This window comes from Ambystoma mexicanum, chromosome 10 (genome assembly GCF_040938575.1).
Source record: "Ambystoma mexicanum isolate Mex_15411 chromosome 10, UKY_AmexF1_1, whole genome shotgun sequence".
Taxonomy (NCBI): domain Eukaryota; kingdom Metazoa; phylum Chordata; class Amphibia; order Caudata; family Ambystomatidae; genus Ambystoma; species Ambystoma mexicanum.
In genome coordinates, this window is record NC_090932.1 from 1359603929 (window position 1) to 1359629834 (window position 25906).

Here is a 25906-nt window from a genome sequence, read left to right on the forward strand (position 1 = left end):
TTCCATTCATTTCCACTCGGCCATCTCTCTCCTCTGGTGGCCCCCTTTCCCTGCTCTTGGTTAACCTTTACTTAAATCAAAAGGTTCTTCTGATGGAAAATGTTGAAGTATCTTATGAATCAATGCTGATGCGGTCGAGCTGTATTTATTGAGCTGTATTTGAACTTTTCTAGCTATAAGGAACAGTCACTATCAATTGGAAACTATTGATCTTTTACTAAAACCAGGATGCCTTCCAGAGTGCTGTTGTTTGCAATTAAGTCAGAAGACTATGAGAGAAAACTGAAATGATCTTTTTCATCCCTGTAAAGCTGAATCCTAATTATTCTGTGTTTTCCCCTTTTCTGAATTCCACACAAAGGTCCCTCCTTTTTTTTCGATTCCAGTATGTTGAGATGAGCTAGCGGGGCTGTGGATCACTGCATTTTTACATAAGAAGCTTCTGTAAACTGATTCTGGTTAAAAAGTGGTCTTAGCGGTAGTGAAACCTTAAGCACCACTGGGGTTTTTCCACTTAACCCTTGATGAGACAGACAGAATGCAAATGGAGTAGTGCTTACTGTTGGCGCACACTTCTAGTTCTCATTGAGTGGCTTGTGGTATCTCCCCAACGGAAGTTCTGAACAAATCAAGTCTTAGTCATGAGCGACAGCCTGTTTTTAATTGTAGATAAAATGGTTGTTGTTGGTGTTGGTGACAATTGCTTTAAGTTATGCAGCTACTTTTTCAAGACACCTACATCATATCTATATCTTTAATTATTATAGCATCATAACAGCTATAGAAACATGCATGTATCTATGGTAAAGCATATACTCGGGGATAGTAGGGTGAAACTTTGTTTCAATGACAAGTGATAGTGCTGGCTAACAATAATCACAGTACCTCTCAAAATAGGTATTTCTCTCCTCTTGTGTGTGCAATGTTAGATACTGGTTGGGATCAGATGTTTCTTTCTTTTTTTCTAAATAGGTTATATTGAATTTCTTATATAGGTGGGGGAGCCAGAGCCAGCTCAAGCCTAGTTAGAACCAAATGCCTTGCTCTGACTCAGCTCAAGTGCCTTTGTGAAATCCCATCCAGAGCCGAGCCAAGCCAAGCATCAACGCATTCCCTGTTACATTCTTTGAGTAATTTAAAGTGGTACTGCCAACCAGTGACAGTTAAAATAATTGCATGCAATCATTTATTTGCACAGAGCACTTTTTGATCTCTTGGACGGAACTGGATGTTGGTGCAAAACTAAAGTTGCAATGTTTGCATGAGCGGTTTGCAACCTATAAAATTACAAACTGTACAACCAGAAAATCTGTTTGTCACACTTGACCAATTTATGCAATGCGGGGAAAAGGTTTATACTTCAATGGGTCATATTTCTTTGGCTACCACAAATGGGATGTGAATCTGCTAACTGTGCACTATACAGACGTCTCACTTAGAAATGGTGTCTTAAACAACTGTGTTTGTTCCAAAGATAATATAGATATTGATAAGCTATACTTTGCACTCCACAGGCTTAAGTATGCCTTAATCTGCTCACTGCTCTTTCGCTTATTAGTCATGTTTCTCTTGTAAAGGAAAATGAAATAGATGTGTTAGTACACTGTGTGGTGTTCAATCAGGTTTACCTGGGGCATTTTCCTTTACTATTTAAGGAGCACTCTGGGCTATGAGCAGTGGCCATAGGTTGTACATGTACTACTGAGTTTGTGAATGAGGTGGTGGGAGGTCACACTGGTCTTGCACCAGGGGCATTCTTGTCCAGGCATGAGGCTTTCCACCAGCCACATCCTCCTTTTGTTTTTGTCCTTAGTCTCCCACCAACTAGGACATGGGTTTGGGTGCTGCCTCTGCCTGCTGAAAGACTGAGGATAGATTCTTAGGGTTTAGGGCCACTAGAAGCTCTACACAAGAATAAGCTCCAGGTCTGAGTGTAATAATGACTACAAGCAGCAGTTTTGTTGTTGTGTGTCTAAGTCTTGAAAGTACAGTTGCAAAAGACAGGGGATTGTTTAGGTCTATATTACTTTACATTCTGGTATGTATTGAGTTCTATTTGGGGTTGTCAAATAAAGCTAAAATCCCTCATTTTGCTTAATGTAAGGTTTTATATATTTATCAGGTTTGTTTATATTGTGATCTGTGCACTTTTAAATCTGCATTAGTTTAGGTACTTACAACTTTACATTGACACCTGTATAAAAGCAAAAGATGAGAAGATATGTGGTTAAGTGTCTAAACTGCAGACTGGGATCAAATTCCATCTTTCATAAAGTATGTTCTACTGAACAAATCATTTAAATTCACTGTGCTGCACCTTCTAGAATTGGGATTCTAGGTCTAGGTGTCCTATAGTGGGGGGAAAAGGAGGATTCCAAGTATAGGAGGTGGAATGACAGCTTGTACTCTCGGTCTTCTTTCAAAATAAGTCACAAATTTCTTCCGCATGGGCCTCACTGCACTGACCGCCCACAAGGTATAATCTTTTTGTATGACCTTATGTCACAGCACCAACTTTCCTTTCTGACAGAATTCGCCTTCCCAGAGATCCAGAGAACAGGAGTTACTGCTAGTATCGGTGCAAAATAAACATGCTGAAGGGCTACATGTTTTGGGGGCATGGAACACGCTTTTTCACAACATACATAAGGACTCCAAGCACGCCCATTTTAAGAGCCTTTTTTCAAAACCAGTCTTTTAAGCAATCATGTTCTGTCCAAAACCGATTCATGTGGTCAAGACAAGTGCCAAAATGTGGTTTAATCTGCTGTGTGTACTATGCAAAGGATTTAATTCGCTCACTTATTCACTTGGTCCCCTTCTCTCATTCAGTAATTCACTCATCCACACTCAGATAATGAATAAAAACGGAAAGCTTTTGATAGAGAATATGGCTATATCAGCCTTCAAAAAGACATAGGGCCTCATTAGGACCCAGGCGGTAAGGGGTTTACGGCGGCGTAAACAGCGCCGACCCTTACCGCCTGATTCCGAGGTCCCTTAGCACCATGGCGAATTTAACACCTGCTTTTAGCAGGTGTTAAAATCCATGGCGCTAAGGGACCATGTTGTTAATTACGCCACCGTAATTTACGGTGGCGTAATTAACGCCTTCGCCACTCCCATTATGCCCTATGGGGCAAAAATGGGAATGGGGAAGGGTAAATGGGGATTGGGGACTTACCACCTCGCCAACCTCGGAATGGGGCGGTAAGTCCGCCAACCACCATGGCGTAAACGTAGTTTACGCCATGGTGGTAAAGGTACGACCCAGGCGGTAACTTACCACCTGGGTCGTAATGAGGCCCATAAACTAAAGAGCAATATGTAAGGTACATGTCTCTGCTCCGCTGTCTGTTTCTGTTGCAGTAAATTCTTGTTGCCTGTTTGTCTGTTCACGTGGTGCGCTATTATGCCTCCGGGCATGTCTGCCAGCACAGTACAAATAAAATAAATACATACAAAATAAATAAACAAAATAATTCCTCAAGGGGCTTATTTTAGGCCTGCTTAGACCTTAGATTTAAGCAATAAACACTGAGGGGATGGGGCTTTACCAGGCTAAGTAATGCCCATGCCATTAAGAAGCCTGAGCGAATGCTTTGACATTAGCCCACATTACCTTCCTCAGGAAAGTCCCCACACGGCTATTACCATTCCGGCACATTGTACCTGGATGCTAATAATTTTTTTTCCAAGTTAAGAAACTGCATGTTTTCCGTTTCTTAACTTTAAAAAAAATCTATAAAAACAAGATGGCCGCCATATAATAGAGACACGGGAACTACATGTAGTCCTGAATCCCATTGCATGGGAGCCATTGCCACGACAGGGATGTGCTGGGATCACTGAGTTACCGCTGGTAAGTGGGGTGGGTCAGAGACATGAACATTGGTTTTAGGGCTGTGGGGGGAAGGAAGGGAAGGACGGGAAGGCGAACATGGCACTCTTACCTTAATACCCGGTGGGGAAGAAGAAGGCCTCCTGCTTTGCAGGAGTCTTGGAACGGGGGTTTTACCATGAGGTAAAGTCCCTGTTCTGAGACTCCTGATTGGCTGGCAGGCTGCCTCTCACCCCCCTAGATCCCCTGGCCGGGTGCCAACTAATATTAAGATAATTGTTGGACGCATATTAGGTCGATGGCACCCGGGAATGTTCAGCCTAAATGTTCTTCTTTTAGTGGATTCCAGCACAAATTCTATATAGATTTAAGAAAAAACGTTATACGTCGCCATGAAAAATGGCCTTGTATAAAGTTCTTATTGGAGCATTATACAGTAAGACATTGTTACAGTAAGTAACATTGTTACTGGCTGCAGGGTATTCTGGATAATAGAGTGTGCTAGGTAATTGTGTGCCAGAATAAATGCTTTTACTGTTTATTGATATTTAAGGAAGCATGCAGCTATGATTTTTCCTTTTTTTTTTACTTATCTACGTTTATACTTCTGGGTAAATGTGGTTGGATTAAACTTCCATCATTTCTATCAATACACTTTGGGCCTGATTCATGAAATTATCTGCGTGGAAAATAAGGTACTTGCACGCACAACATCAATTCATGGAACCGAATGTGCAGTACTTTTCCTGGACTTGCGTGGGGTTCACGCTGGCTTGACACATCTGTGCGAGCCATCGAGGGTCTTGACCAAGACTCCAAGCAGAGTGTGGGCGTGGCTTGTGCACAGGGCTGGGAAGGGGGTGGAACGCCAAGCATGGGGAAGAACTTGCAAAAAAGTGGGCATTCGGAAGAATGGCCTGCAGGCAGTCCCTTGCACGCCCAATATTGTGCGGCACAAGACATATTCATGGATTCGAACCTGCAACATATCACCTGGGAAATGGCCATGCAAGTCCTTCGTATGATCCACCACCCAAAGACAGGCATTAATGCACTTGCGCTGAGGATTTGCAGCATGCAGGGGGTGTTGTATTGCAGATTTTGGGGTGCGTGGACTCAATCGGGGTTCCGATGTAATTTAGGGTTGCGAGTAAGCAGTGTAGTGTGGTGCAGGAATGTTTTACGGAGGTTTGCATGAAGATTTCCAGAGTTATTGGCAAATTATGGTTTTTTATACGTGTGTTGTCGTGGTGCTGGATACAGTTACGGGGGCCCCACGCAGGGTCCCAGAGTCGAAGACCTGCTTATGGGGGACTGCACAGACTGTTAGAAGGGTGTGTGTATTCGTGTCTGGGGGAGCACACAACAGTTCTGGCTGTTTATGCTTTGCGTGTGGGTGTTTCGGAGGCATTCTGGGTGCAACTTGCGTCACTTTGCACTGTCAATTGCATGAATACATGGACGTGCATTTTTCTTTCTGCGGGTAGGCTCGCGCAGTGTCCTTCTTGGTGCGCGACCCCTCTAGGCTCATTTCCATGAATCGGGCCTTTTCTTGTCGAATGTTAATAGACACTTTTGAGGCAGTTACAGACACGTTCTGATGACTCCCTACATTAAATTACGATCAACCATGCACTCTAATTCAGTCAGGTATGTTCTTGGTTAACAAAGGTGATGGACATTTTAAACTTCAATGCAAGCAACGTTTTCATCATGATGTACTAACATATGTATACAAACGGAACACATCCAAACAGTATCTCATTCAAGATGCACCTTATTTGGTTTTTAAATCCGATATGGGGAAAGGTTTGACAGTGCACCCAAGGCAATCCAAATTACAGAAAGGGGCTCTGTAACATCTTGGCTTTCACGTGTAAATGATAACCAAATCAAATACATATATATATATATATATATATATGGCAAGTTCTGATCAGAGTTGTAGTACTCCTTGCTCCTGTAATCACCGCCTTCTTTACAAGGGCAGGGTGCACTACAACTCCCATCAGAACTAGCCAGCATAGTCAATGGTTAGGGTTCGTGGGAGTTGTAGTCCAAAACATCTGCTGAGCCACAGGTTGCAGACCCCTGGCCTAGACTGACCTTCAGTTACTTCCACATAACTGCCACTCTACCTTCTACCTTGTCTCACTAAGCAACCTATGCTGTAAACCAAATGATTATCTCTTCATGCTGGGAGTCTGAATGCAAATGGCAAGGATGACCATCTTCACAGCTTCACATTTTGCAATTATGAAGGTAATACAACAAAATAACATTCTTAAAAGTTGTTTTGGGGTCATACAAAAGAATGTGAACATACCATGGGTGGGTGATTTTGTACATTTTTCAAGAAGCAGATTTCGAAAGATATTCCAAAGGAATATAGATCCAAATCACTTGCATGAATCAAACACTAAGGAAGTCAATACACACAGAGTGAGAGTGCGTAGTTAGCTAAGTGGTTCAGCAGCAGAGGCATAGATCTGTAATTCGTTGCTCCCATTTTCAAATTCTGGTTGATAAGCAAGTGCCAATAACAGCCTATTCTGAACGAGGCCGTCACAGAGGATAAACATGAAAAATAGCTTTGCATGCATGTCCTCCAAAGGTGCATGAGGAGTTTCCACACAGTGCAGGTACCTAGTGTGGGAAGACAGGATATCCTGCGTGGGGCTCTTGTATCTTGATAGAACTCTGCATGCACCAGAGAGATTATTCTTCTAATCTCTTAATACTGGCATAACACCAGATTGTGTGCTGCACATGGGAAATCTGTGCGCTTTCTTCTGGAAGCAATAAAGCACTGATTTATTTATTATTTATTATTTATTTATTTATTTATTGTTTGCTTGTTAGGTGCTTATACAGGAAGTAATACTTTCAAAGCACACACAGGACAGCAGGGAGGGGACAAGGGGATATGAAATTAAACAAGTAATACAATTAAATACTTGAGAAATATTAAATCCAGTGGGTGAGGGCAATGGAGGACAAACCTACGATGCCTTGTGAGTGTTCAGAAGGTGCAAGTGCAGAAGGGAGGGGGAATGGGATAGGTGTTGTGGTGCTCATGGGTGAACAACAGGTGAACTGCCATGTGGGGTAAGTGTGAGCCACCATGGAGGAGGGTGAGCTGAGGCAAGTGCTGGGGAGACAGAAGCTGGGGGCAATCTGGTGAGGGAGGTCAGGCCCCTGAGGATGCATAAGGGCTCTGCACACAAAACAAGCAACTGTGTGATTAGCAGAGGAGAGTGAGGGGGAAGGAAGAGGTAAAGAGGAAAGTCTTGAGGAGCTTCTGGAATTTAAGAACATTATGCTCAAGACGAAGAGGAAGGCGGAGGCTGTTCCAAAGAAGGAAGCCAGCAGAGGAAAGCAATCGACCACCTGTACTCTGTTTAGCTAAAGAGAGGGATGCAGATAGTGTGATACCTGGACCCAAACAGCCTTGCAGATGATACAGAAGGATTTGAATTTAATATGTGAAGCAACCAGGAGCCAGTGAAGGCTTTTTAGGGCAGAAGAGATGCGGTCCCTGGGCTTGAGGCCAAAGATAAGTCTTGCTGCCCTATTCTGGATTAGCTGGAGAGGTCAAAGAGTGGAAGAGGGGAGATTCAGGAGGAGGCTGTTGCACTAGTCAAGCCTAGAGAGAGCCAGGGCTCGGGTAACATTGAGCTTCTGGGGGAAAGTGAGAAAAGGTAGAATGCCTTTGAGAAGGAAGAGCTGAAACTGGGACTTCTTGGCATTGTCCTCAGTGTGAGGGAGAAAGGAGAGAGAGGAGTCGAGTATGACTCCAAGGTTTCTGGCTTCAGAAGATGGAGAAGAGGGAGAGCCCATAGAGGAAGTCCAGAGTCAAGCGAAGAAGTCAGGAGCAGTGGTCACAACGGGAGGGATCTCTGTTTTGCTGGAATTTAGGCAGAGATCATTGGAGGTGCAGCAGGCCTGGATGGTGGAAAGCCAATCAAAATGGGTGGATGGATGCTTTGTTTCCTATCGCCTTTGGTAAGTAACCCATGATCCCCCTTGCCCACCCCGCCTTTCTTTCTTTCTTTCTTTAGCTCCCTTCTCTCTTTATTTAAATATTTAGTTGCTCCATTTTCCACTTTTTGTTTGTTTTTATTGTTCTCTGGTTTCCCACTTTTATTGAATTATTTCTCATGTGCCAGACTATTTTTTCCATCTCCCCATGCCTCCCAGGACCATTCTCTGTCCTCTTCCTGGCCTGTGATTGTCTGCCTCCACTGAGAACCAGCCCTCTTTAAGCAGGGCCCCAGGGCTGCCTTGCCCAGGCAGCCGGCCAAGGGCCATGGCAAAGGGCATCTCCCTTTCTGGGCAGCTGCCATTCCTGTTTGTCCCTGTTTACCCATGGACACCTGGCATAGCCCCCTACAGCAACAACTAAGATAAGGTGTTACAGGTGGTGAATACAGCCATTACTGTGCTCATTGAAACCCCTGCCACTTCTTCATTAGTACCTTCAAATCAGAATATTGTGTAGATTACTTGCTGCACTCCTTAGATAGCCCAAAAGATGTATTTTGGAGGGCAAATGTTGTGTTGCATTTGAGGCATTTTGGGGGCGGGCAGTGGGCTGCACTTACATTTATTTGGGGTGCAGGCAATGTATTGCACTTAGACATTTGGGGGCAGGAAAGATGTATTTGGGGGCAGGAAAAGTGTTGCACCTAGATGCATTTTGGGGGAGGAAATGTGTTGCACATAGATGGTTTAGGGGGCAGGACATGTGTTGGACTGACAAGTATTTTGGGGGCAGGACAAGTGTTGGACTAAGATGTATTTTTGGGGCACAAAAGGTGTTGGATTTAGATGTATTAGGGGGCAGGGCATGTGTTGCACTTAGATTTATTTTGGGGGTAGGAAATGTGTTGCACTTAGATGTATTTTTGGGGCAGAAAATGTGTTGCACTTAGATGTATTTTGGGGGCAGGAAATCTGTTGCACTTAGAAGTATTTAGGGCAACCGATCTATCTTGCTTAGAAGATGCACTACGGTAACTTGTTCATGATGCTTAGAAGACCTAATATGGCAACCCAGCTAGTGCGTCTAGAGGACTCTCTCACACGGACAACCTGATCAAACAGGGGCATGAAGAGCAAAGCTCCATCCTAGCCTCAAGGTACACATAAACACACCACTTTGGTGGACATCTGCCACAAGCATGGCTAGCAACACGCACGCCTCAGAATGCAGCAATGACCTACAACAAATTCAGTCTAGCAGGGCACATAACGCTTTTGCCTCCTTACACAAGATTAAGCCTCAACATCTCTGCCATCAGAATACAGCGATGACCTACGACAAAAATGTGGTCCAGCTGGACACAAGAAGAGTCTCGTGCATTTGCTTATTCTTCTGACCTCCCTCAGCACCCATCCATGTGCTAATCTCCAGGGTTACTTACTGGAGCCCGGCAAGCCCACCTACTTCCTTATAACGGCCAAATGCACACACACATTCTAAGCCTTTTCTGAGAATGTTCCCATATTCTGGACCTCGGTCCCGAGGGCATTCCCACCACAATCGCGTTTAGTCTATATTAATGGGAAAAGGCATTATATAAATTACTACTACTACTACTACTATGGTGACCATCATTACACATTATTGCCTTGCCCTTGCACACATATCAGAGATCACATTGGGCTTACAGCATGCATGTGTTTAAAGTCACTGAAACCCAGGGGGATCTTAGGTTCTTGGGTTGCATGTTATAATAATGATTACCCTCATTGACGAACTAGCCAAAATGTCTGATTACTGTCAAAGTTGCCTCTCCTTATAATCAATCATCTTGCTTTCCCTTGTCTATTCATCCCCTTTACTCATTTTTTAAAGCCTACTTCTCCATGTGTTGCTGTTTTGGTTTTTGATCCCTGCATTTACCAACTTTCTATGTCTATTGCTGTTTGGCATACATATTTGCCATGAAAGTGTTGTCAATAGGGATTCAAACATTTATGTTGTCTTTGAAGTCATTGAACACAGCGATCCAGGGCCTTAAACCAAACACATGAAGCAATTCATTGATCTGTCTTCTTATGTGCGCTGATGGATCAGAATTGCTGAGGGAGGTGCAGTCCTGCTTGTGCTGATGAATCCATCATGCTCATTAGTATGAGACTGTAAATTCCGCAGTGGAAATAGTACCTGTTCAATTGCTATGAAACTGTTAATTTCGTGCTGTACAGTATGTGACTTATTATTATTATTAGCCTGCAGATTCAGTGCAGTTCAACTTTAATGGCCAATGGGAGACTTACAAATGCTGACTATTATTTCAAGTAGACTCACTTATTCATTGGAAGTCAAGTTCAAATGTCAGAATAAGAAATACATCTTGGTTTGTGTGCAAAATTGTGGCATACAGTCTTTAATGTTGATGACTACCTCCCGTAATTAAGTACACACACTTACTTAAAATATAACACAATGTTAATTCTCTAAACATTGAGAATCAATGTTAATACAGCAACGCTCTGGCCAAATGAATACAAAGTTCATCACACTGCGAATTAAGCCTTAACTCACAATAGTATGCTTGCTTTGACTATAGCATGGGTGTGAGCTGCCTAATATTTAAAGCCAGTGTTGTGAAGGTCATCAGGAAAAAACATTTGATTTTCCGGTGTATATGTATTATTTTAAATAACATGGATACCATATCAGGAATGACTTACAATAATAACACATTTAGAGATGGCAGAGGCATTTGCGTGAGACAATCGCACAAGAAGAGAACAAGTAGTGAGCAAGTCTCTAAGTTTGTGAACAAAGTGGGATATATACTGGGGACAAGTCAAAACTAAACAAACCAAAAAATATAAGAAACAGCACACAAAACTAGCATTATCCTGGTGGTGGGCAAGTTCTTCAAACTAAATAGTACTGTACAAACATAACACATTGCATTGTTATGGGACACTGGAGTGAGAGGTTGAGTCAGGGAGGGTGGATGGGCCGGGACAGGGAGAGCTCCATTTCTGGCAAGCAAGACAAGTTTAAGCCAATCTGGCTTTATTCGCGATGGCCAGCAGTTAACAATGAAACAGGACAAGTAGGGAGAAATAGCAGGAGCGAAGGGTGGTGGGGAGCATGGGCAGTGATGTTCCGAGCAGAGGATGAGGGGGGGAAAGAGATGGCGAGTAGGCATAGATGCAATCAGACAGGTATTGAGGAGATATCCCATGGATACCTTTGTAGTTTAAAAGAAGGACCTGAAAAATTGATCATGTGTGCATGGAGAGCCAACCAACACAGTTCCGATAATGTAATGTAAGTGGTCTTTTATAGCATCTGTTTGCCACTATTGTTTGCCTTGCTGCACTTGTTAGACAGACATGGGATAGGATCTGAGTAGATTGTAGAGAGTGTGCGTTGCAATGTTGAGGATTGTTTCTAGGTGGTGGAAGGAGTGGAGAGGAAATACAAGCAGTAGGCACAAGGAGTGCTGAACCTAAAGGTGGAGACATTTTTGCAGAGTGGGAAGATATCGATGACATTCCTGAATGTTGAGAAAGTGATTACGAGCAGCAGTGGGGATGGTGGTGATGAATTGTCACAGTCAGAGGTCTCTATCAAAGAAGATTCCAATGTTGCGTGCCTTAGGTGAGAGAACAAGACAATCAGGAAGGGGGAGAGAAAAAAGGGGGGCTACCGATTGAAATGGAAGCTGTGAGAAATACATTTCAGCAGACGGCAGTGGAGAGCAAACCGGTGATGAATTGCAGTGGCACAATTGGCAATCTGTTCTGAGATTGCTGAGGTGAAGGAGGGAAAACAGAATAAAATGTGAGTGTTGTCAGCACAGATGAGACAGTTAAAGACAAAGAACAAGGTAAGCCTTCCTAGGGCAGAGGTATAGCAGGTGAAGAGCAGAGGTCCAAGGACTGATCCATGGCAGACACCAATAAGCAGAGGGTTGGGGTCAGAGAATTTTGCCTTGCAGGAGATTTTATGGGAGTGATCCTCCAGGTAGGAGGCAATTCAGGAAAGTGCAAAATTGTGGAAACCAAGGTTATGGAGAGTGAGGAGGTTTGGGGAGTGGTCGACAGTGTCAAATGTGGCAGAGAGCTAAAAAAGGATGAACATAAAACAGAGTTTGAGTGGGGAGCATCAGAGCGCAAGTTGGAAACATGCATGAGTGCAGTCTTGGTGCTGTGTTTACGATGAAAGCTAAGCTCAAGCAGATATCCAGGGCCAGTAATCTGAAAGGTACTTAGTGATACAGTTGAAGACCAACCTAACAAGGTCCTTTGAATAATTGGGGGAAACTGGGTGATAGTTCAATGGGATCCTTAGATCAGCAAAGGGTTTCTTCATACTGGGTTGAAAAGTTGCAGATTTGAAGGAGGCAGGGAAGAGTCCTGCATAATGAGAGAGGTTAAAAAGCTCCAAGAGATACTGTTCGGAAGCAAATATGTTGATTGGAGCAATAGATGGGTTGCTGCTGCTAGGAACGGGTGCTAATTTAGTAGGAGAGGGAGAGGAGTGGTTGGGAGTAGAAGGCGTGGGAGGGAGGAAGTAGTGAACAGGAAGAGGGTGGGTGAGGAAACGTCTAATTTGAAATTAACTGCAGTTTCACTACAAAATTATAAGATGTATAATTTAACTTAAAATAGCATGTCATACATGGAATGAAACTAGGACGCCTTATAATGAAGTAGTCAGGAACTCTATCCTATCTGGTGAAATAGATCACAGACGTTCTTTTGGGGTTATTTTAATATTTAATGGACTAAAACTGGGTATTTCCCTGCGAAGTACTTGCTGCGCACAACAGCAAAAAAGTAAGTTGTTTTTAGCGCAGCACAGTAGTGTGCTTTACTTTTGAAATTCGGAAGGGAATGTGAAGAAACCAGCCCGAGTTCATGCATGTTTTCTTGGAAAGTACTGCTAGGACAGAGGCACGCAATGAATGCCAGTCACAAGGACATTGGTGGGCGCTGGGTGCTTCATCATTGTGAGTCATTACGGCTGAGTACGTTGTTAGTCAAAGCGACTATTACAGGTCAGGGATTCGCCCTTGGAGGAAACACATTCAAGGCCATTATTGATTGCTGAACAAGACCATACGCGTTGTTTCATAGCATTATCTTAACAATGAATTACTGCTTAATCTTCCCCTGGGTAGAGTACTGATGACCTTGCCATAAGGGTGGAATTTGGGAATTTAAAGTTAGAGGTGCCTTTTTTATGAAGATTTTTGCTGTAGAAGCAAAACACGGGTCTAAAAAGGCCCCAATGTAAGATGAGCAAGGATAGAAATAATAACAATAAGTCTGCATGCACGCGTTTGTGTTAAGTCTTTTTTGGAAGAGATGCTGCATTCAAACCTTTTTCTCAAATTGACATTGGTGCACCAGAGAGCAGTTTATTCGTATAAAATGTGGATTTCACCAGTAGTGCAGCATGTTCAGGGATGTTTTGAATTTCCTGAATTTATGTTTTTTAGTCCCCACCCTCTTTTTTACATTTTTTGGAGATTCATCCTGGGGTAGATCCCAGAAAGCTAGGGTAGGATGCTCCCATACCCCCACAGTACCCTCTCACATGCCCCACTAGTCTCCACTTGCAGGCCGGTGGGCAATGTCGCATTTAAAAAAAAACACATAGGTTCTTGGGGTGCTTAGAGGGGAAAGGAGGCCACGGGGAGTAGCAAGGGTTTGGGGGGAATATACTGGAGCAGACGGCCTGGTGTGCAGCCCCAAAGGTAACCCACCAATATTCACAGACATATATCTTTTAAGTCTTTCCATGGGACACTTTTGGTCGTCCAGCCTTATTCGCCAGGTTAGTTTGAAGGACTGGAGATGATAACAAGAAAAGCAACAGCTAAACGCTGGATTTAGCCTTCAGGAAGGATAATAATAAATTAAACAGGCAATGCCCAGGCCAATAGATTTGAAAGCAATACAAAGTTATTTATATTTAAAGCATCATCGGCAATACAACTAGTCATTGGTAAAACATTTAAAAAACGACATGACTCCACAATAATAAGCAAAGGATTATGGGTAATAGAAAAGCCGAATCGGGTGAGAGTAAAAATGATAAGCATTAGACATGAGGTATCACATTTTGAGAACTAAAATATTGATTGGAATAACCCCTGGAGATAATGCCTGTGCAGGGGAGTGGAGAGGCTTGAGGAAGAAAGGATCACGTAGGGCACCTCCGAATTTAGTTCTCTCTTTATGTGCTATATTGCAATACTATTGGTAGAACTCTCACAGTAAACTGTAATAGACTGGCATTTAGTGGCTGGTGGGTGAACATATAATTTTCATCCATATTAGCGATTATTGCCCAAAAGCAATTAGTTGCCTGGAACAGAATGTTCTGAATGTTCTAGATGTAAATTTATTGTTAAAGCCCAGAGTCACAGGCAATACTTTGAGTTATGGGCCCAGAAAGAAAACCGCCTTGGGAGCCTCGGTCAAAGGACAGCGTGTATAATGTGGAATTGAGCCTCCGTTACAAGGGCTGGAACCTGTGTAAGGGCCTGGCAGAATGAATTATCGGCCTGAGTGAAGTGAGGGTGTATAACGAGGGTTTCAGATCATTAACCCCCGTTCCAGCCTTTGGAATGGGGCTTAACACCATTAGCACCCCAGGTTACTGCTTTGGTAACCAGGAGGGCTAAAAAAAAGGATTTTTGCCTCGTGCATCCCGTTCAATGAATGAAAATCCTTCACCAATATGGCAGCCATGGAAAGGGGAGGCAGGGCTCTGTACGGAGTCCTTCTTCCCTTTCCTTGGCAGCCTGCCAGAGGAAAGGGGAAGGAGCGGATGCAGTGGCAGGACTCACCTCTGCTGAAATAAAGTATGTGCGGGGAAGGTAAACAAAAACACTAAACAATGGGGAGGGGGGAGGGGGGTATATGGTGGCGGGGGAGCCGGCCGTCAGGTGGCATGGAACACAGGCTTGTACCTGCGGTTCAAGCCTCATTCCTAGCCATCTCATTGGCTGGCTCCCCCGCCCCACTGTTGATTAATGTCTGAGGGGTCAGTTGCAGAGCTTTGACCTATTATTTTCAGCATACCCTCCAATTGGGGTACAAAGTAGAAGAACTATATTAACTAACTAAAATCAATTCCAGGATGGCTGCTGGGCAACTGATGCCTAGAAGCTGGGGGCAGGCTGTCCCACCATCTGTTTCAATTCTTCCAGCAGGACGGCAGGAGATGAGGAAGACAAAGGCAAAATGAGGAAGACATGTTGTGAAGATAGAGGTGCAAAGGACATGCTGCATTTGCTCAGATATACAGAGAGCCATCTGCATCAAACTATGTGATACTACAGCAATACTAAATGCCCAGAAGCCTCAGCTCCTGATTGGTTGTCACCATCTGATCATTGCACTCTGGCTGCTAACATTACTGTCTTTATATACTAGGTGTGGTTCATTAAGATGCTGACTCTGTTTTACACTAGTAAATACAGGCAGCAAAGGGTACTTTACTTCAATTTTGTGCTAAGCTTGGCACATATACCCTTACCTCTTTATGAACTTAAAGTAATTCGTAAGAGCAGCTCATCATCATCTTCAAATAGTTTGACAATTGACATTTGACATTTCTGAATGTTGAGAAGGTGATTATGGATGGCACATATACCTTTAGGTCTTCATGAACTTAGAGAAATTGGCAAGGGCAACTCATCATCATCTTCAAATACTTTACTGGAGAACAACTACCCCTAAAGCATAAAGGGTAAAATGTAGAAGAAGATACGTGGCGACAAAACAGATTCACACAATACGAATACTCGCACACTCTTTAAAACAAGACACAACTCAGTGCTCAAGGCCCTTCAAGCGCATATCCGAAGTAACTACTCAGTCCATCACTCCTGCGTTCTGTCCTTAACTACTCTATTTAATTTGTAAACATGTAGACAATGGCCTCAGGCTCCAAATATTAAAAATGTTTTAATGTCATCCAGTTCCGGTCCCGGGTTTGTGCTCCTGCTCTTAACCTTTCACCACCTGGTACATGTCATTCAATAAAAATAAAAAAAATGTTCTTATGTTAAGGCACTTTATGCCAGGACAGCCTCTGCTCTCTGTTATAGCCTGGTATGTAAGTCATTTCTGTGCAAAATGCCATCCTGTTCTTCAGTAAATGCACATATGCAAATAGAAACATACACGTCTAATACATTGTAAAAAAGCTCTGATGATTTGAAAGTTCTATGATTCAAACAATTCTGTGTTTTTTGGTTTTAATTAGGATCTTCTGGCATTTTAGCAGTTGGCCTCCTGAACTTGTTCAACATACATGAAGCTGGTTCAAACAGCTAATGACATGTATCAGTAGTATTTAGACTGAGGCGATTAGTGATATAATGCTGAAATGAGCAATGCCCAAAAATGTAGTCACATAACGAATTATAGCAATACGCAATTTCAGTTAGCTTTATTTGGCAATTGTCATACAATCACATATACGAAAATAATGCAGAAAACTGCCTTAATATATATCAAATAAGATACACAATATATATGAAAACAGACATCTGTAAAGATAAAAATGTAAAACTTACCATATCAACAGAGAATTTGAAGCTTCTAAAAAATCTTGCTCCGCGTAATAATTCCCTGGGCACACAATTAGATACCGCAAATAGAACTTCTCCATTATGTGCCCATTTATAAAATACCTCAGCAGTCCGGTGCAGTAATTATTTAAACACATTTTGAGCCTCATCCTGCAAAGATCACTGAAAAAGTTGCAATGATTCTTTGAAGTCACCACAAAAAAACGACCCCCCCAAAAAAAAAATCAAGCACAGGTGGTTGAGGGGCACCATTTTTCTGTGAAAGTCAATACGAGTAGAATACGTATTCTGGATTTCAGGTACATAGTAGGTGCAAATTGTGGTCCCAAACTGTCATGGTACTGTTCATAAGCTTTCAACTTAACCACAAAATAGGGCTGTGACAAGGACCTGTACAGTTATTTTCCAAGCATTTTTCCAGCATCCTGGAGACATAACCTTCTCTAATCTGGTTTTTGGTTTATGCTCTGAAGGAAGTTCCATATAATTGACGGCTTTGATCGTGTGAGATAAACACGATTACAGTCCGGGGGATTGCTGAACAGGCCCATACAAGTTGTTTCATAGCAGTATCTCCACAGTGAATTACTTTGAATTTTTCCCCTGCACTGCAGATTCAATAGTGTAAACATGTGTTTAATAAGCTAGTCCAATGGCAAGGACGAACTTGCAGCAAAGGTCGACACAGCCCATAACCATTTTTAAAATGGCATAAATGTGTGTTAAGCCATAAACCAATATAGTAATACTTTTGGTGGATAAATCATAAAGGTTTCATAAGGTCATTGCATATTCTGACTCCTAACTCACACTGACACCTAGATGCCACAATGGATGTTTCACAACTGGATAATGTTCGGATGGCTTCCAGGATATTTGTGTTAATATACATCTTTTTTTGTTTCTTTTTAATAGCATGTTTATAACAAAAAAAACATTACCTAGAAAAGCAGGTGGTGACTTACCCCTAGTAGACTAACACATGTAATAGTCACTTTGAAATGTTAAAGAAAACAATCATCTTGCTTAAATATTTCCCAAAGTACCCATAATGAAAAATGATAAATAGTTCAGACATCAATGAGTATATAAATCTCAGTTCTGCGTGTTGGTTTCAAAATATCAGTTCGTTTCAGATATTGACTAAACGGATAGTATAGCATAGATGGAAAAGAGAATATGAAATTCATATTACCAAATGGATTACAATTATTCTTTGCACGAATCAGTACACCACAATATTTCCTAATAACCTTTGCAAACGTTGAAATAGAAAACAAGTGCATATTGAAATTCTACCCAAAGAGCCATGATGAAGAATGTACATGTTGCAAAGGTTATGTTATTACAGCCACATTCTTCTAATAAGGATCTAGGTGAAGTCATAGCCTTCCCTTAGATTTCATAGATTATTTATTATTCAAACGTTTATTCTTCGCTTTAGACTATTAGAAAGTGTAGCATCCAGGCTCAAACCACAGTAGACGGCTGCATTGTATGCTTCTCCTTTGTTCTTCTCACAGCCCCCATCTCTGCAGTCAATCAACAAGCTTGCCATGGAGGGTCTCCCCTTCAGTAAAAGATGCATTCCAAGACTCCCCTTGTGATGTGTACACATTGGGCACTTGCCCAGGAGGCATGGACAAGCTGTGTTACAGGAACCCCACGTGATGATGCCCTTTTATCCCCGGCACAAGTTCTAATAGTGTTAGACCATCTTTACTATCAGGCTCACTTGTGTCCTAGGAGATCTTCGTCCTCATTACGCTCATGTCCACTAATTTGGGAGGCAGTCACCTACCACATAATAGAAACCTCTCATGTGGGCACTAATGCGTTAGAAGAAACAGCAAACTTAGTTTACTAAATATGATAAAGCCACTGACACCAAAAGGAGAAACCTTAGGCCTGTCAAATGGAAATAACTGTTCTAAAGGAAATAGCCAGTACACTATTGAGTAGTCTTTTCAGGATGGTCATAAGTTACAATGTATTATTATTTTTATTTTATTGTTTAAAGTGCGGACCTGGCATCTTTTAACGGTAGCACATTACTGTGCGGTCTGTGCGTTGGTATGTGCGTCCACTGGAATTTGTCCTTGGTCAGAGCCATGTTATGAGAGATTTGTGAAATTGGAGAATGTAGGGGTATTCCCGAAACCGGGATCGAGTTCCAGAGTCTGGGTGCATGACAAAAGAAGGATTGTTTGTGGGTCCTCTTTTTGCATACGGGTTGTGATTCAAACCGGTGGTCAATTTGCTAAAAATCCTAATAAAGAAACAATACGATATCAACGTGCTAAGGACATAGACGTCCATATCCTTAGCTTTCTTTATAAAATACTAAAGTCCATGTCTAGATGCTGTTCATTAAGAAACTCGTCCAATATTGCAAGGGGAATTTATTGAGCACTAAAGATGTTATAGGAAGGGATACATCAGTTTTCATTTGAACCGTGTGCCATACGTTACACCAAGTCACCCAGGAAGAGCATGTTTTGATAAGCACCATCTTGCTTAAGACACAGCCAACGTTTTCTGTCATCTCTTAATCCACCTCTAGACAATTTGGCGGAAACCCATTGAATTTTGGCCACAACTGCCCATATTGTCAACACACTTGGCAGTGATTTCCCTCACTGTTTTCAATCAATGTGTCACTTTACCTGATCAAGACAATATTCGTCAATGGAGTCGTGTGTTGAATCTCCATAATCCTTCCAACACACATCAACAACACAATAAAGTAATATCTTCAACTGACACAGCTGCCTAACATAATTTCACAAATTAACAATTTGTTTGACATGTATTTGAAGAGTTAGATTGCTATTGAACTATATTTCGAAGTTTTCTTCCCAACATGGATCCCACAAGTCAAAAAAGGTTCATAATATTTATTTCTGAAATTGGCGCGCAGAGCTTTTCAAGTGGATCAATTATCTTTTTTTTGTTTGAGACCCATCCAATTTTCATCTTTCCATTAACTGCTCTGCATCAAACCAGATTACTATGCATATTTAAGACCACCAATACCAGGTAACTCACAATCAACTACATAATGATGGAATCATGCACCAAGGCACTCAGTGAGATCACACACCAACATGAATCTATGCATTAGAGAAATAAGGCACCAATGCAGAGCACAGGGAAACGGAACACTGCTAACATACTGTAGGGGCACCCATGTTAACACATCAAATCCGCAGAGGTGCATCATCTCACAATGCTCCAGCCAAAGAGTATTTGGCACAACACAACCACATGGCTGAAACGCTGATGGAAGAATAGCTGTTATAAGCTCACTGCATACTCTATTTAACCTGTCTGGCCTTTACACTAGAGTAATAAAACCTGCCCCCCAACCCCAAGGCTTTTTCTGGAGAATTCCAGTAATTCTTCCTTTTCTGAAAGGTAGCAGTTCCACCCAAAGAACAATCGCATCATAAACAAAATTGTATACACACAATGGTGTCCATTGTTCTATTCTCAGCATTCGAGGACACGAAGATGGGACCACGTTATGCAAATACAATGAAGCCCTTTAAATAGCAAATAGGACACACGAGGATTTCTGCTGCATAGGAGAGTACCTCTGCGAACCTGTGATTGCCATTTGCTCATAGATTTTGTACACTCTATAGCCACGTTGAATGTGCACAGCAGAGGGCTCTGTGATTTGTTACAGGAAACACACAGTTATTCTGTATGCCCGTCATGTTGATTGTACATTGTTTCGTTCCATGGCAAAGTCCATGTTCTGTTATCCTGGGAATTGGCTGCACGGGGACATAACTTGAATTTGCTACCTTTGTTTCTTAGTGCAAACATTCGGAAGAAATACAAGGCGTGTTCTTACCTGGAGCTCTACTCCATAGCCAGTGTACACCGTCACATTGTAAGTGCACTCGAGGAAACTGTGCAGAGGTAGTGGCGGATAGTCGGTGGAATCAATGTATCCTTCGGGATCGTAGAAGCTCACGCTACACAGGACTAAAGATAAAATAGCATTAGCACAACGTACCCACAATCTGCTTACAAAATAAACATGCTATTACATATGTGAACAACAATGACAGAAAGCAGATTCTACAACCTACACCTTGTTGCATCCTGCAGCAAAAATGAACCACAGGGATGTCCTTTGAGTAACAGTTGGGACCTGATTGCAGGCGGTCCAGCACATGCAGTGGGATTGAGGGTCTTGCAGCCCAGCTTCTTCCCATATCACGCTACCGGCAACCTGGAGAAGCATTGTACATTGCAAGTTAAGTACCTTAAAGCCCCCCATGACTTGCAATATTTATTTTACATTTCCACTCCTATTTAAATAGTGGAATTATAGAATGGAATAGAAACGCTCATGCTCTGCCCGACCGTTTCCATTCAGCGCATGGCAAAGGAGGGAACCACTCCTGTGCCTGACGTAAGCCGTGTTGGCCAGATGTAAGGGCCAGTTCTCAGGGGTAGCACACAGTAGAGAGCATTCCTTAAGGAGTAAGGAATGAGCCCCAGGGTGTATGCATCAGTCCCGATCGGAAAATCACTATGCAAAGTCATTCATGCATGCAGTTTCCCATATGTGTTGGCACTCGCATTGTGCTTTTCCTACCTGCACGCGCACGAGGGAAACACAAGGATTCGGAAATCCGGCTCATATGTTCAAGAAATTCTATAAGGGGAGCACGTTCTACTTTTATTTGGGTCAACTGAAATTATGGTGCAATGCGTTTTACAAGTCTGTAGAATTTAATATATGAAATAAACACAATATTTTAAAGCACAAAGAAATGGTCAGAGGCCAACAAGAACACCCTAGTTGGGTGAAGTTTACAGAGGTCAGCAGGTAATCATTCCTGGGAACGACTCTTGGGGGACATTTTCAAGGGGTACTAGTGATATAGCACTTGGGAGCCCTGCAATACCTGCACACTAAATTGCACAGTGCCATAAGCACCATAACAGCAATGCCTGGGGGACTGTATTGGTACACATAACAAAGAAGCACATATGGCATTCTTTGAAAATGACTCTAGTAAAAAAAAAAAAAAAAAAAAACATACAATTATGCTGCATCATATTTTACAATTGTATTTATTTATTTATTGGGCATGTGTAAAGCGCGCTGAACCCGAGGGTATCTGTGCACTAGTTATAGTACATGCATGAAGCAATGATTACAATAATCACAGTAATGGCAGCATTGCATGCCTAAGTGCAGCACAGTACAGTCGAAAATTCCTAGACATAGTAATGGAGGACAAGGTTTGGGTAGTATGACTAGGTAGAATGCAAGGTGGTTCATAGGTCTTTTGCAAGAAGCCAGATTTTCATTTTTTTGCGAAATAGTAGGTATGATGGGTCTTTTCTAATGGCTAGAGGAAGGGCATTCCATTGTTTGGCAGCTATAACTAGTAGGCTTCGACCTCCTGCATTTTCCTGTTTGAATGGTGAGGAGGTGCAAATGGGTTGACCAGGTGTGTCAGTTGGACTAACGTTTGGCAAATTTGTTAGCCAGATATTTTGAGGCGCTGTTGGTTAAACACTGGTGGTTGATGGAGAGGGTTTTAAAAGTGATGTGATGCCGCTCTGGTAGCCAATTGGCCTTTCGTCTGGCCATGGAGATGTGCTCTTTTTTATGTATATTTAATGCCGCTCTTAGTGCATTATTTTGGATGATTTGTAATTTTGTGACAATGCTCGTTTCTGCGACTGCAAAGAGGGTGTTGCAATAGTCTAGTCTGGATAAAATAAGAGCTCTTGCCAGCGTGACACAACTTTCAGGGGTTAGGAAGGGTCTGGAAGCATTCATGAGTTTGGCAGTGTATGGTGCCGACGAGGCTGTTGCATTTACTTGTCTGGTTAGAGATAAGGATGAGTCCAGATAAACCCTTGAGGTTTTTATTTTCTTCAGGACAGGGATGGAGTTCCAGTTGATCGTAAATAATTTATAGTTGTAGTCCAGATTGTTTATTCAGGTTTGTGTCCCTACTAGTAGCAGGTCCGTTCTTTTCATCATTAAGAAAAAGTTCATGTTTAGCCATCCATGCTTGGATGATTTCATATATTTTGTTGAGGGCGTAGGTAGTGGTTCTGTAGTTGCCAGAAATAGGGAGGAGGATCTGAGTGTCATCTGCATAGTTGGTATAGGTAATGCCTTGTTTGTCCATAAGGACAAGGAGGGGTTTTGTGAAGATGTTGTAAAGTGTTGGTGAGACACATTACCCTTGAGGCACCCCACAGAGGACTGAGGCTGGGGTGGGGTGGTCGAAGCTAGATTGGAGAAGAACCTCATTGTGCAGTTAGAGAGGAATGACTCAATCCAGGCTATAGCTTTCATGGAGAAGTGGGCTGATGAGGAGAGGTGTTGGCATAGTATTTTGTGATTCACTAAATCGAATGCAGCAGATAGGTTGAGCAAGAAGAGGGTGGCAAGATCCCCTTTGTCAATGATTTCATCCAGTTGTATTTTTTGGATCTAGGAGTGCTGATTTGGTAATGTGTCTTGGGCGGAAGCCCGATTGGCGTAGGCTCAGGAGACTGTTGGACTTGAGATGTTTCTGTATTTGCTGGTAGGCTGCTCTATCCAGTATTTTAAGAAGAAAGGGTACAGTGGTGATTGGGCGGTAGTCGGTGGCAATGTTAGAGTTCAATGTAAGAGCGGAAGGACCCAGGCGTCTTTTAGGTTATTTGGGACGACACCCTGTGCAAAGGAGTTGTTTATGAGTGATGTAATGAACGGGGCGAGTTCCGCCATGCAGTCTTTGATGAAGGGAGCTGGGCAAACCTCTCCTTGGCATCTCGACGGCTTGATGGATTTGATGATTTTGATTATTTCTCGTACTAAGACTGGCCTGAATTAAAATAGGTTGAGAGGTTGAGGCGCAGGAGCGGTGAGGTCAGGCATATCTGATAGGTGTAATTTCGATTGCTTAGTGATCATTTTGTTTTGGAGTTGAGTGATTTTGTCCAGCTAAGCTTTTTGGATATAAATGCACCATGTGATAATAAATACAATGTAATTTTTAAGTAGATTGTCATTTACTCAAAATAATTACATTTCAACAGCAAGCACTTTGAATTACTTACAATTTAAAATTAGAATTGCAAAACATCTGCATTAAAACCTGAAGCCACATTAGTATCGCCTGAACCTTTACAACTGTACACATTTAAAGCAATTAAATCGGGTAGAAGAGGGGCACAGAAAATATCTGACAAAGGGGAAACATGTGGTAAAACCAATCCCCCCATATATTATGGCAGGATTTTTCTTGCATGAGTGATGTTGCTATTTTTAAAAATAAATTGGTTTATTGTTTATTGTTACTTTAGTGATTTTTTCTTTCATCATTTTTCATTTCTTTATTGTTATGCCTTTTACAATTTTAACAATGTATTTGTGTATTCACTTCTTCATCTGCACTTGATTTTCTACCTTTGCTTCTGGAATTTTAATCATCTATCTACATTGGCAGCATGGAGTTTTTCATACTTTACCTCCACTACGAGTTAAGAGGTGTACATGTCAAAAACTGCTATTGTTGAAAAGGAAACTCATGCCTTCAATTTGCTTCTACAATTATGTATCACCTCATTAACAAAAGTGAGGCATCCTGTTTCATAACATATTAAAGGATGTCCAGGTGGGGTGCGAGCCTCTTCAAAAAGTGAGTATGGTGACTGCTTTTAATAGAAAATATAAACAGATATTGGCATCTGGGGGCGCACAGAAGCAATACTTTTTACTTAAGGGTGGCTCTGCAACAATGTTTTTGCTTAAGGGAGGCAGGGGTGGTGGGGCTCAGCATAACAAACTTTAAATACCACTGATCTACAGTAATATGCCAGGGTATGACTCTGGATATATTTTTTACCCAAATGGACACCATCCACTCTCTTTCATTTTCCTCTTTTGATCAGAGAAGCAAAGTAAGAAAACTAACCACACAAAAGCACTTGGTAAACGTAATGGGCTCAATTCTCAATGCATTTTTTCTGTCCGGAAGAGCATTTGTCTGGAAAAAACCAAACAAACGTTTTGTCTGGAAAAAACCAAACAAACGCGGTAGTGCAAATTCTGCCTGACTCAAAAAAATTGAAAGAAGTCTATTAGCTACTGACAACATGACTACTTGTGACTTAATGGGCGGGGGGGGGGGGGTTGCCTTCAGACACACCCGTTTTGCATAAGTATACGCATCTCCATATGGCTGGAGGAATGCTGATCGAAGGACAGTGTAAATGAGCGTCCCACCATGCTATTCATGGGGCAACTTTGCCCTCGAGCTAATCTGCAGGAACACATTCCACTTAACATATTTCCCTGAAAGCGACTCACTTTTCCCAAGTTTTGACACCACCTCCAGGAAAAAAATGTAAACACTATGTTGTCGCATTTGAAATACACATGCATTTTCTTGTTTACTCATGGCTGGTTCTCTTTTTTGAACTGTAAACCCGAGCGGAAAATGCAAATTGCTTGTGCTACAGTGTGATTCTCTATGAATCACCATATGCGCCGAATTTGAACATATCTACTTTGCACCTGCAAATGGTGGAACAGGCCCTCTCGTTGACTCCTTGGCTACTAGAGTCATGGCAACTGTTGGAGATGGACAACTTTAATATGCATACACTAAAATAGTGACATTGCTATGATCTCTCCTGCTGTTTCAAAAGGTAAAAATCAGTTCCAGCAGAAACATGAATAAACCATAGAGTCGGAAATACATGTTTGATGTGCAGGAATATTTTAATTGTTTTAACGTGCACATAACATGTGGCTCCTATTTTTTAATGTGAGGTATTACCTTATTCTACCTGGCACAGTGTAATTGCTCACTGACAGGGAGAATGATTAAAATATTTTCGCATTGCAATAATATAGCTCTCATGCCCTGCCACAGGGCGGACATGTCCGGCAACGGCCCGCCAGCCTGAGCTAAGGTAGGCCTGAGCGAAGGGAGGGCCTCAGCTCCGGCTGTGGGTCGTTACCGGCCATGTCCATCCAACTGGCAAGGCATGAAAGCTATTCGCAGCCGGGGGTTTGTCCGGGGTGTAAATGGATTTCATACTTTTTCATCAGGAGATCCGCTCTGCTTGCACAGCTGGTCTCCCAATGAAAAATGAAAAAAAAAAATGATAAAAATACCTGCCGCCATATGGCAAAGGGACTAAGTCCCCTTTCCATATCAATGGCAGCCAGACGGGCGGAGCTCTGGAGCTGGAGCACAATGCTCTGGTTATGCAGGTAGGTGGAAGGGGTAGGAGGGGAATTGGATCATTTTGGGGTGGGGGGCAACAGCGAGATACTCCCTGCTCCCTACCTGCATTGAAAAAAAGGGAAAAATACCACCACATGGGGAACGGCCTCGGGTGCCTGCGACAGTGGGCGGGGATTGTGTATTCACCTGATTGGCTGAGAATTAATCTTTTTGAATTCTAAAGGGACTCATGCAGAAATCCACTAAGATTG

General features: G+C 42.3%; 1 protein-coding gene across 2 annotated transcripts in view; it reads right to left on the minus strand.

The window, feature by feature from the left end:
- SEZ6L (seizure related 6 homolog like) overlaps nt 1–25906 on the minus strand; it is a 1952755-nt gene that overhangs the window by 1286637 nt on the left and 640212 nt on the right. For both annotated transcript variants that reach the window (XM_069619379.1, XM_069619378.1), the window contains exon 3: nt 20288–20421. In XM_069619379.1, the coding sequence (XP_069475480.1) occupies nt 20288–20421 (134 nt within the window). The remainder of the gene's footprint in view (nt 1–20287; nt 20422–25906) is intronic.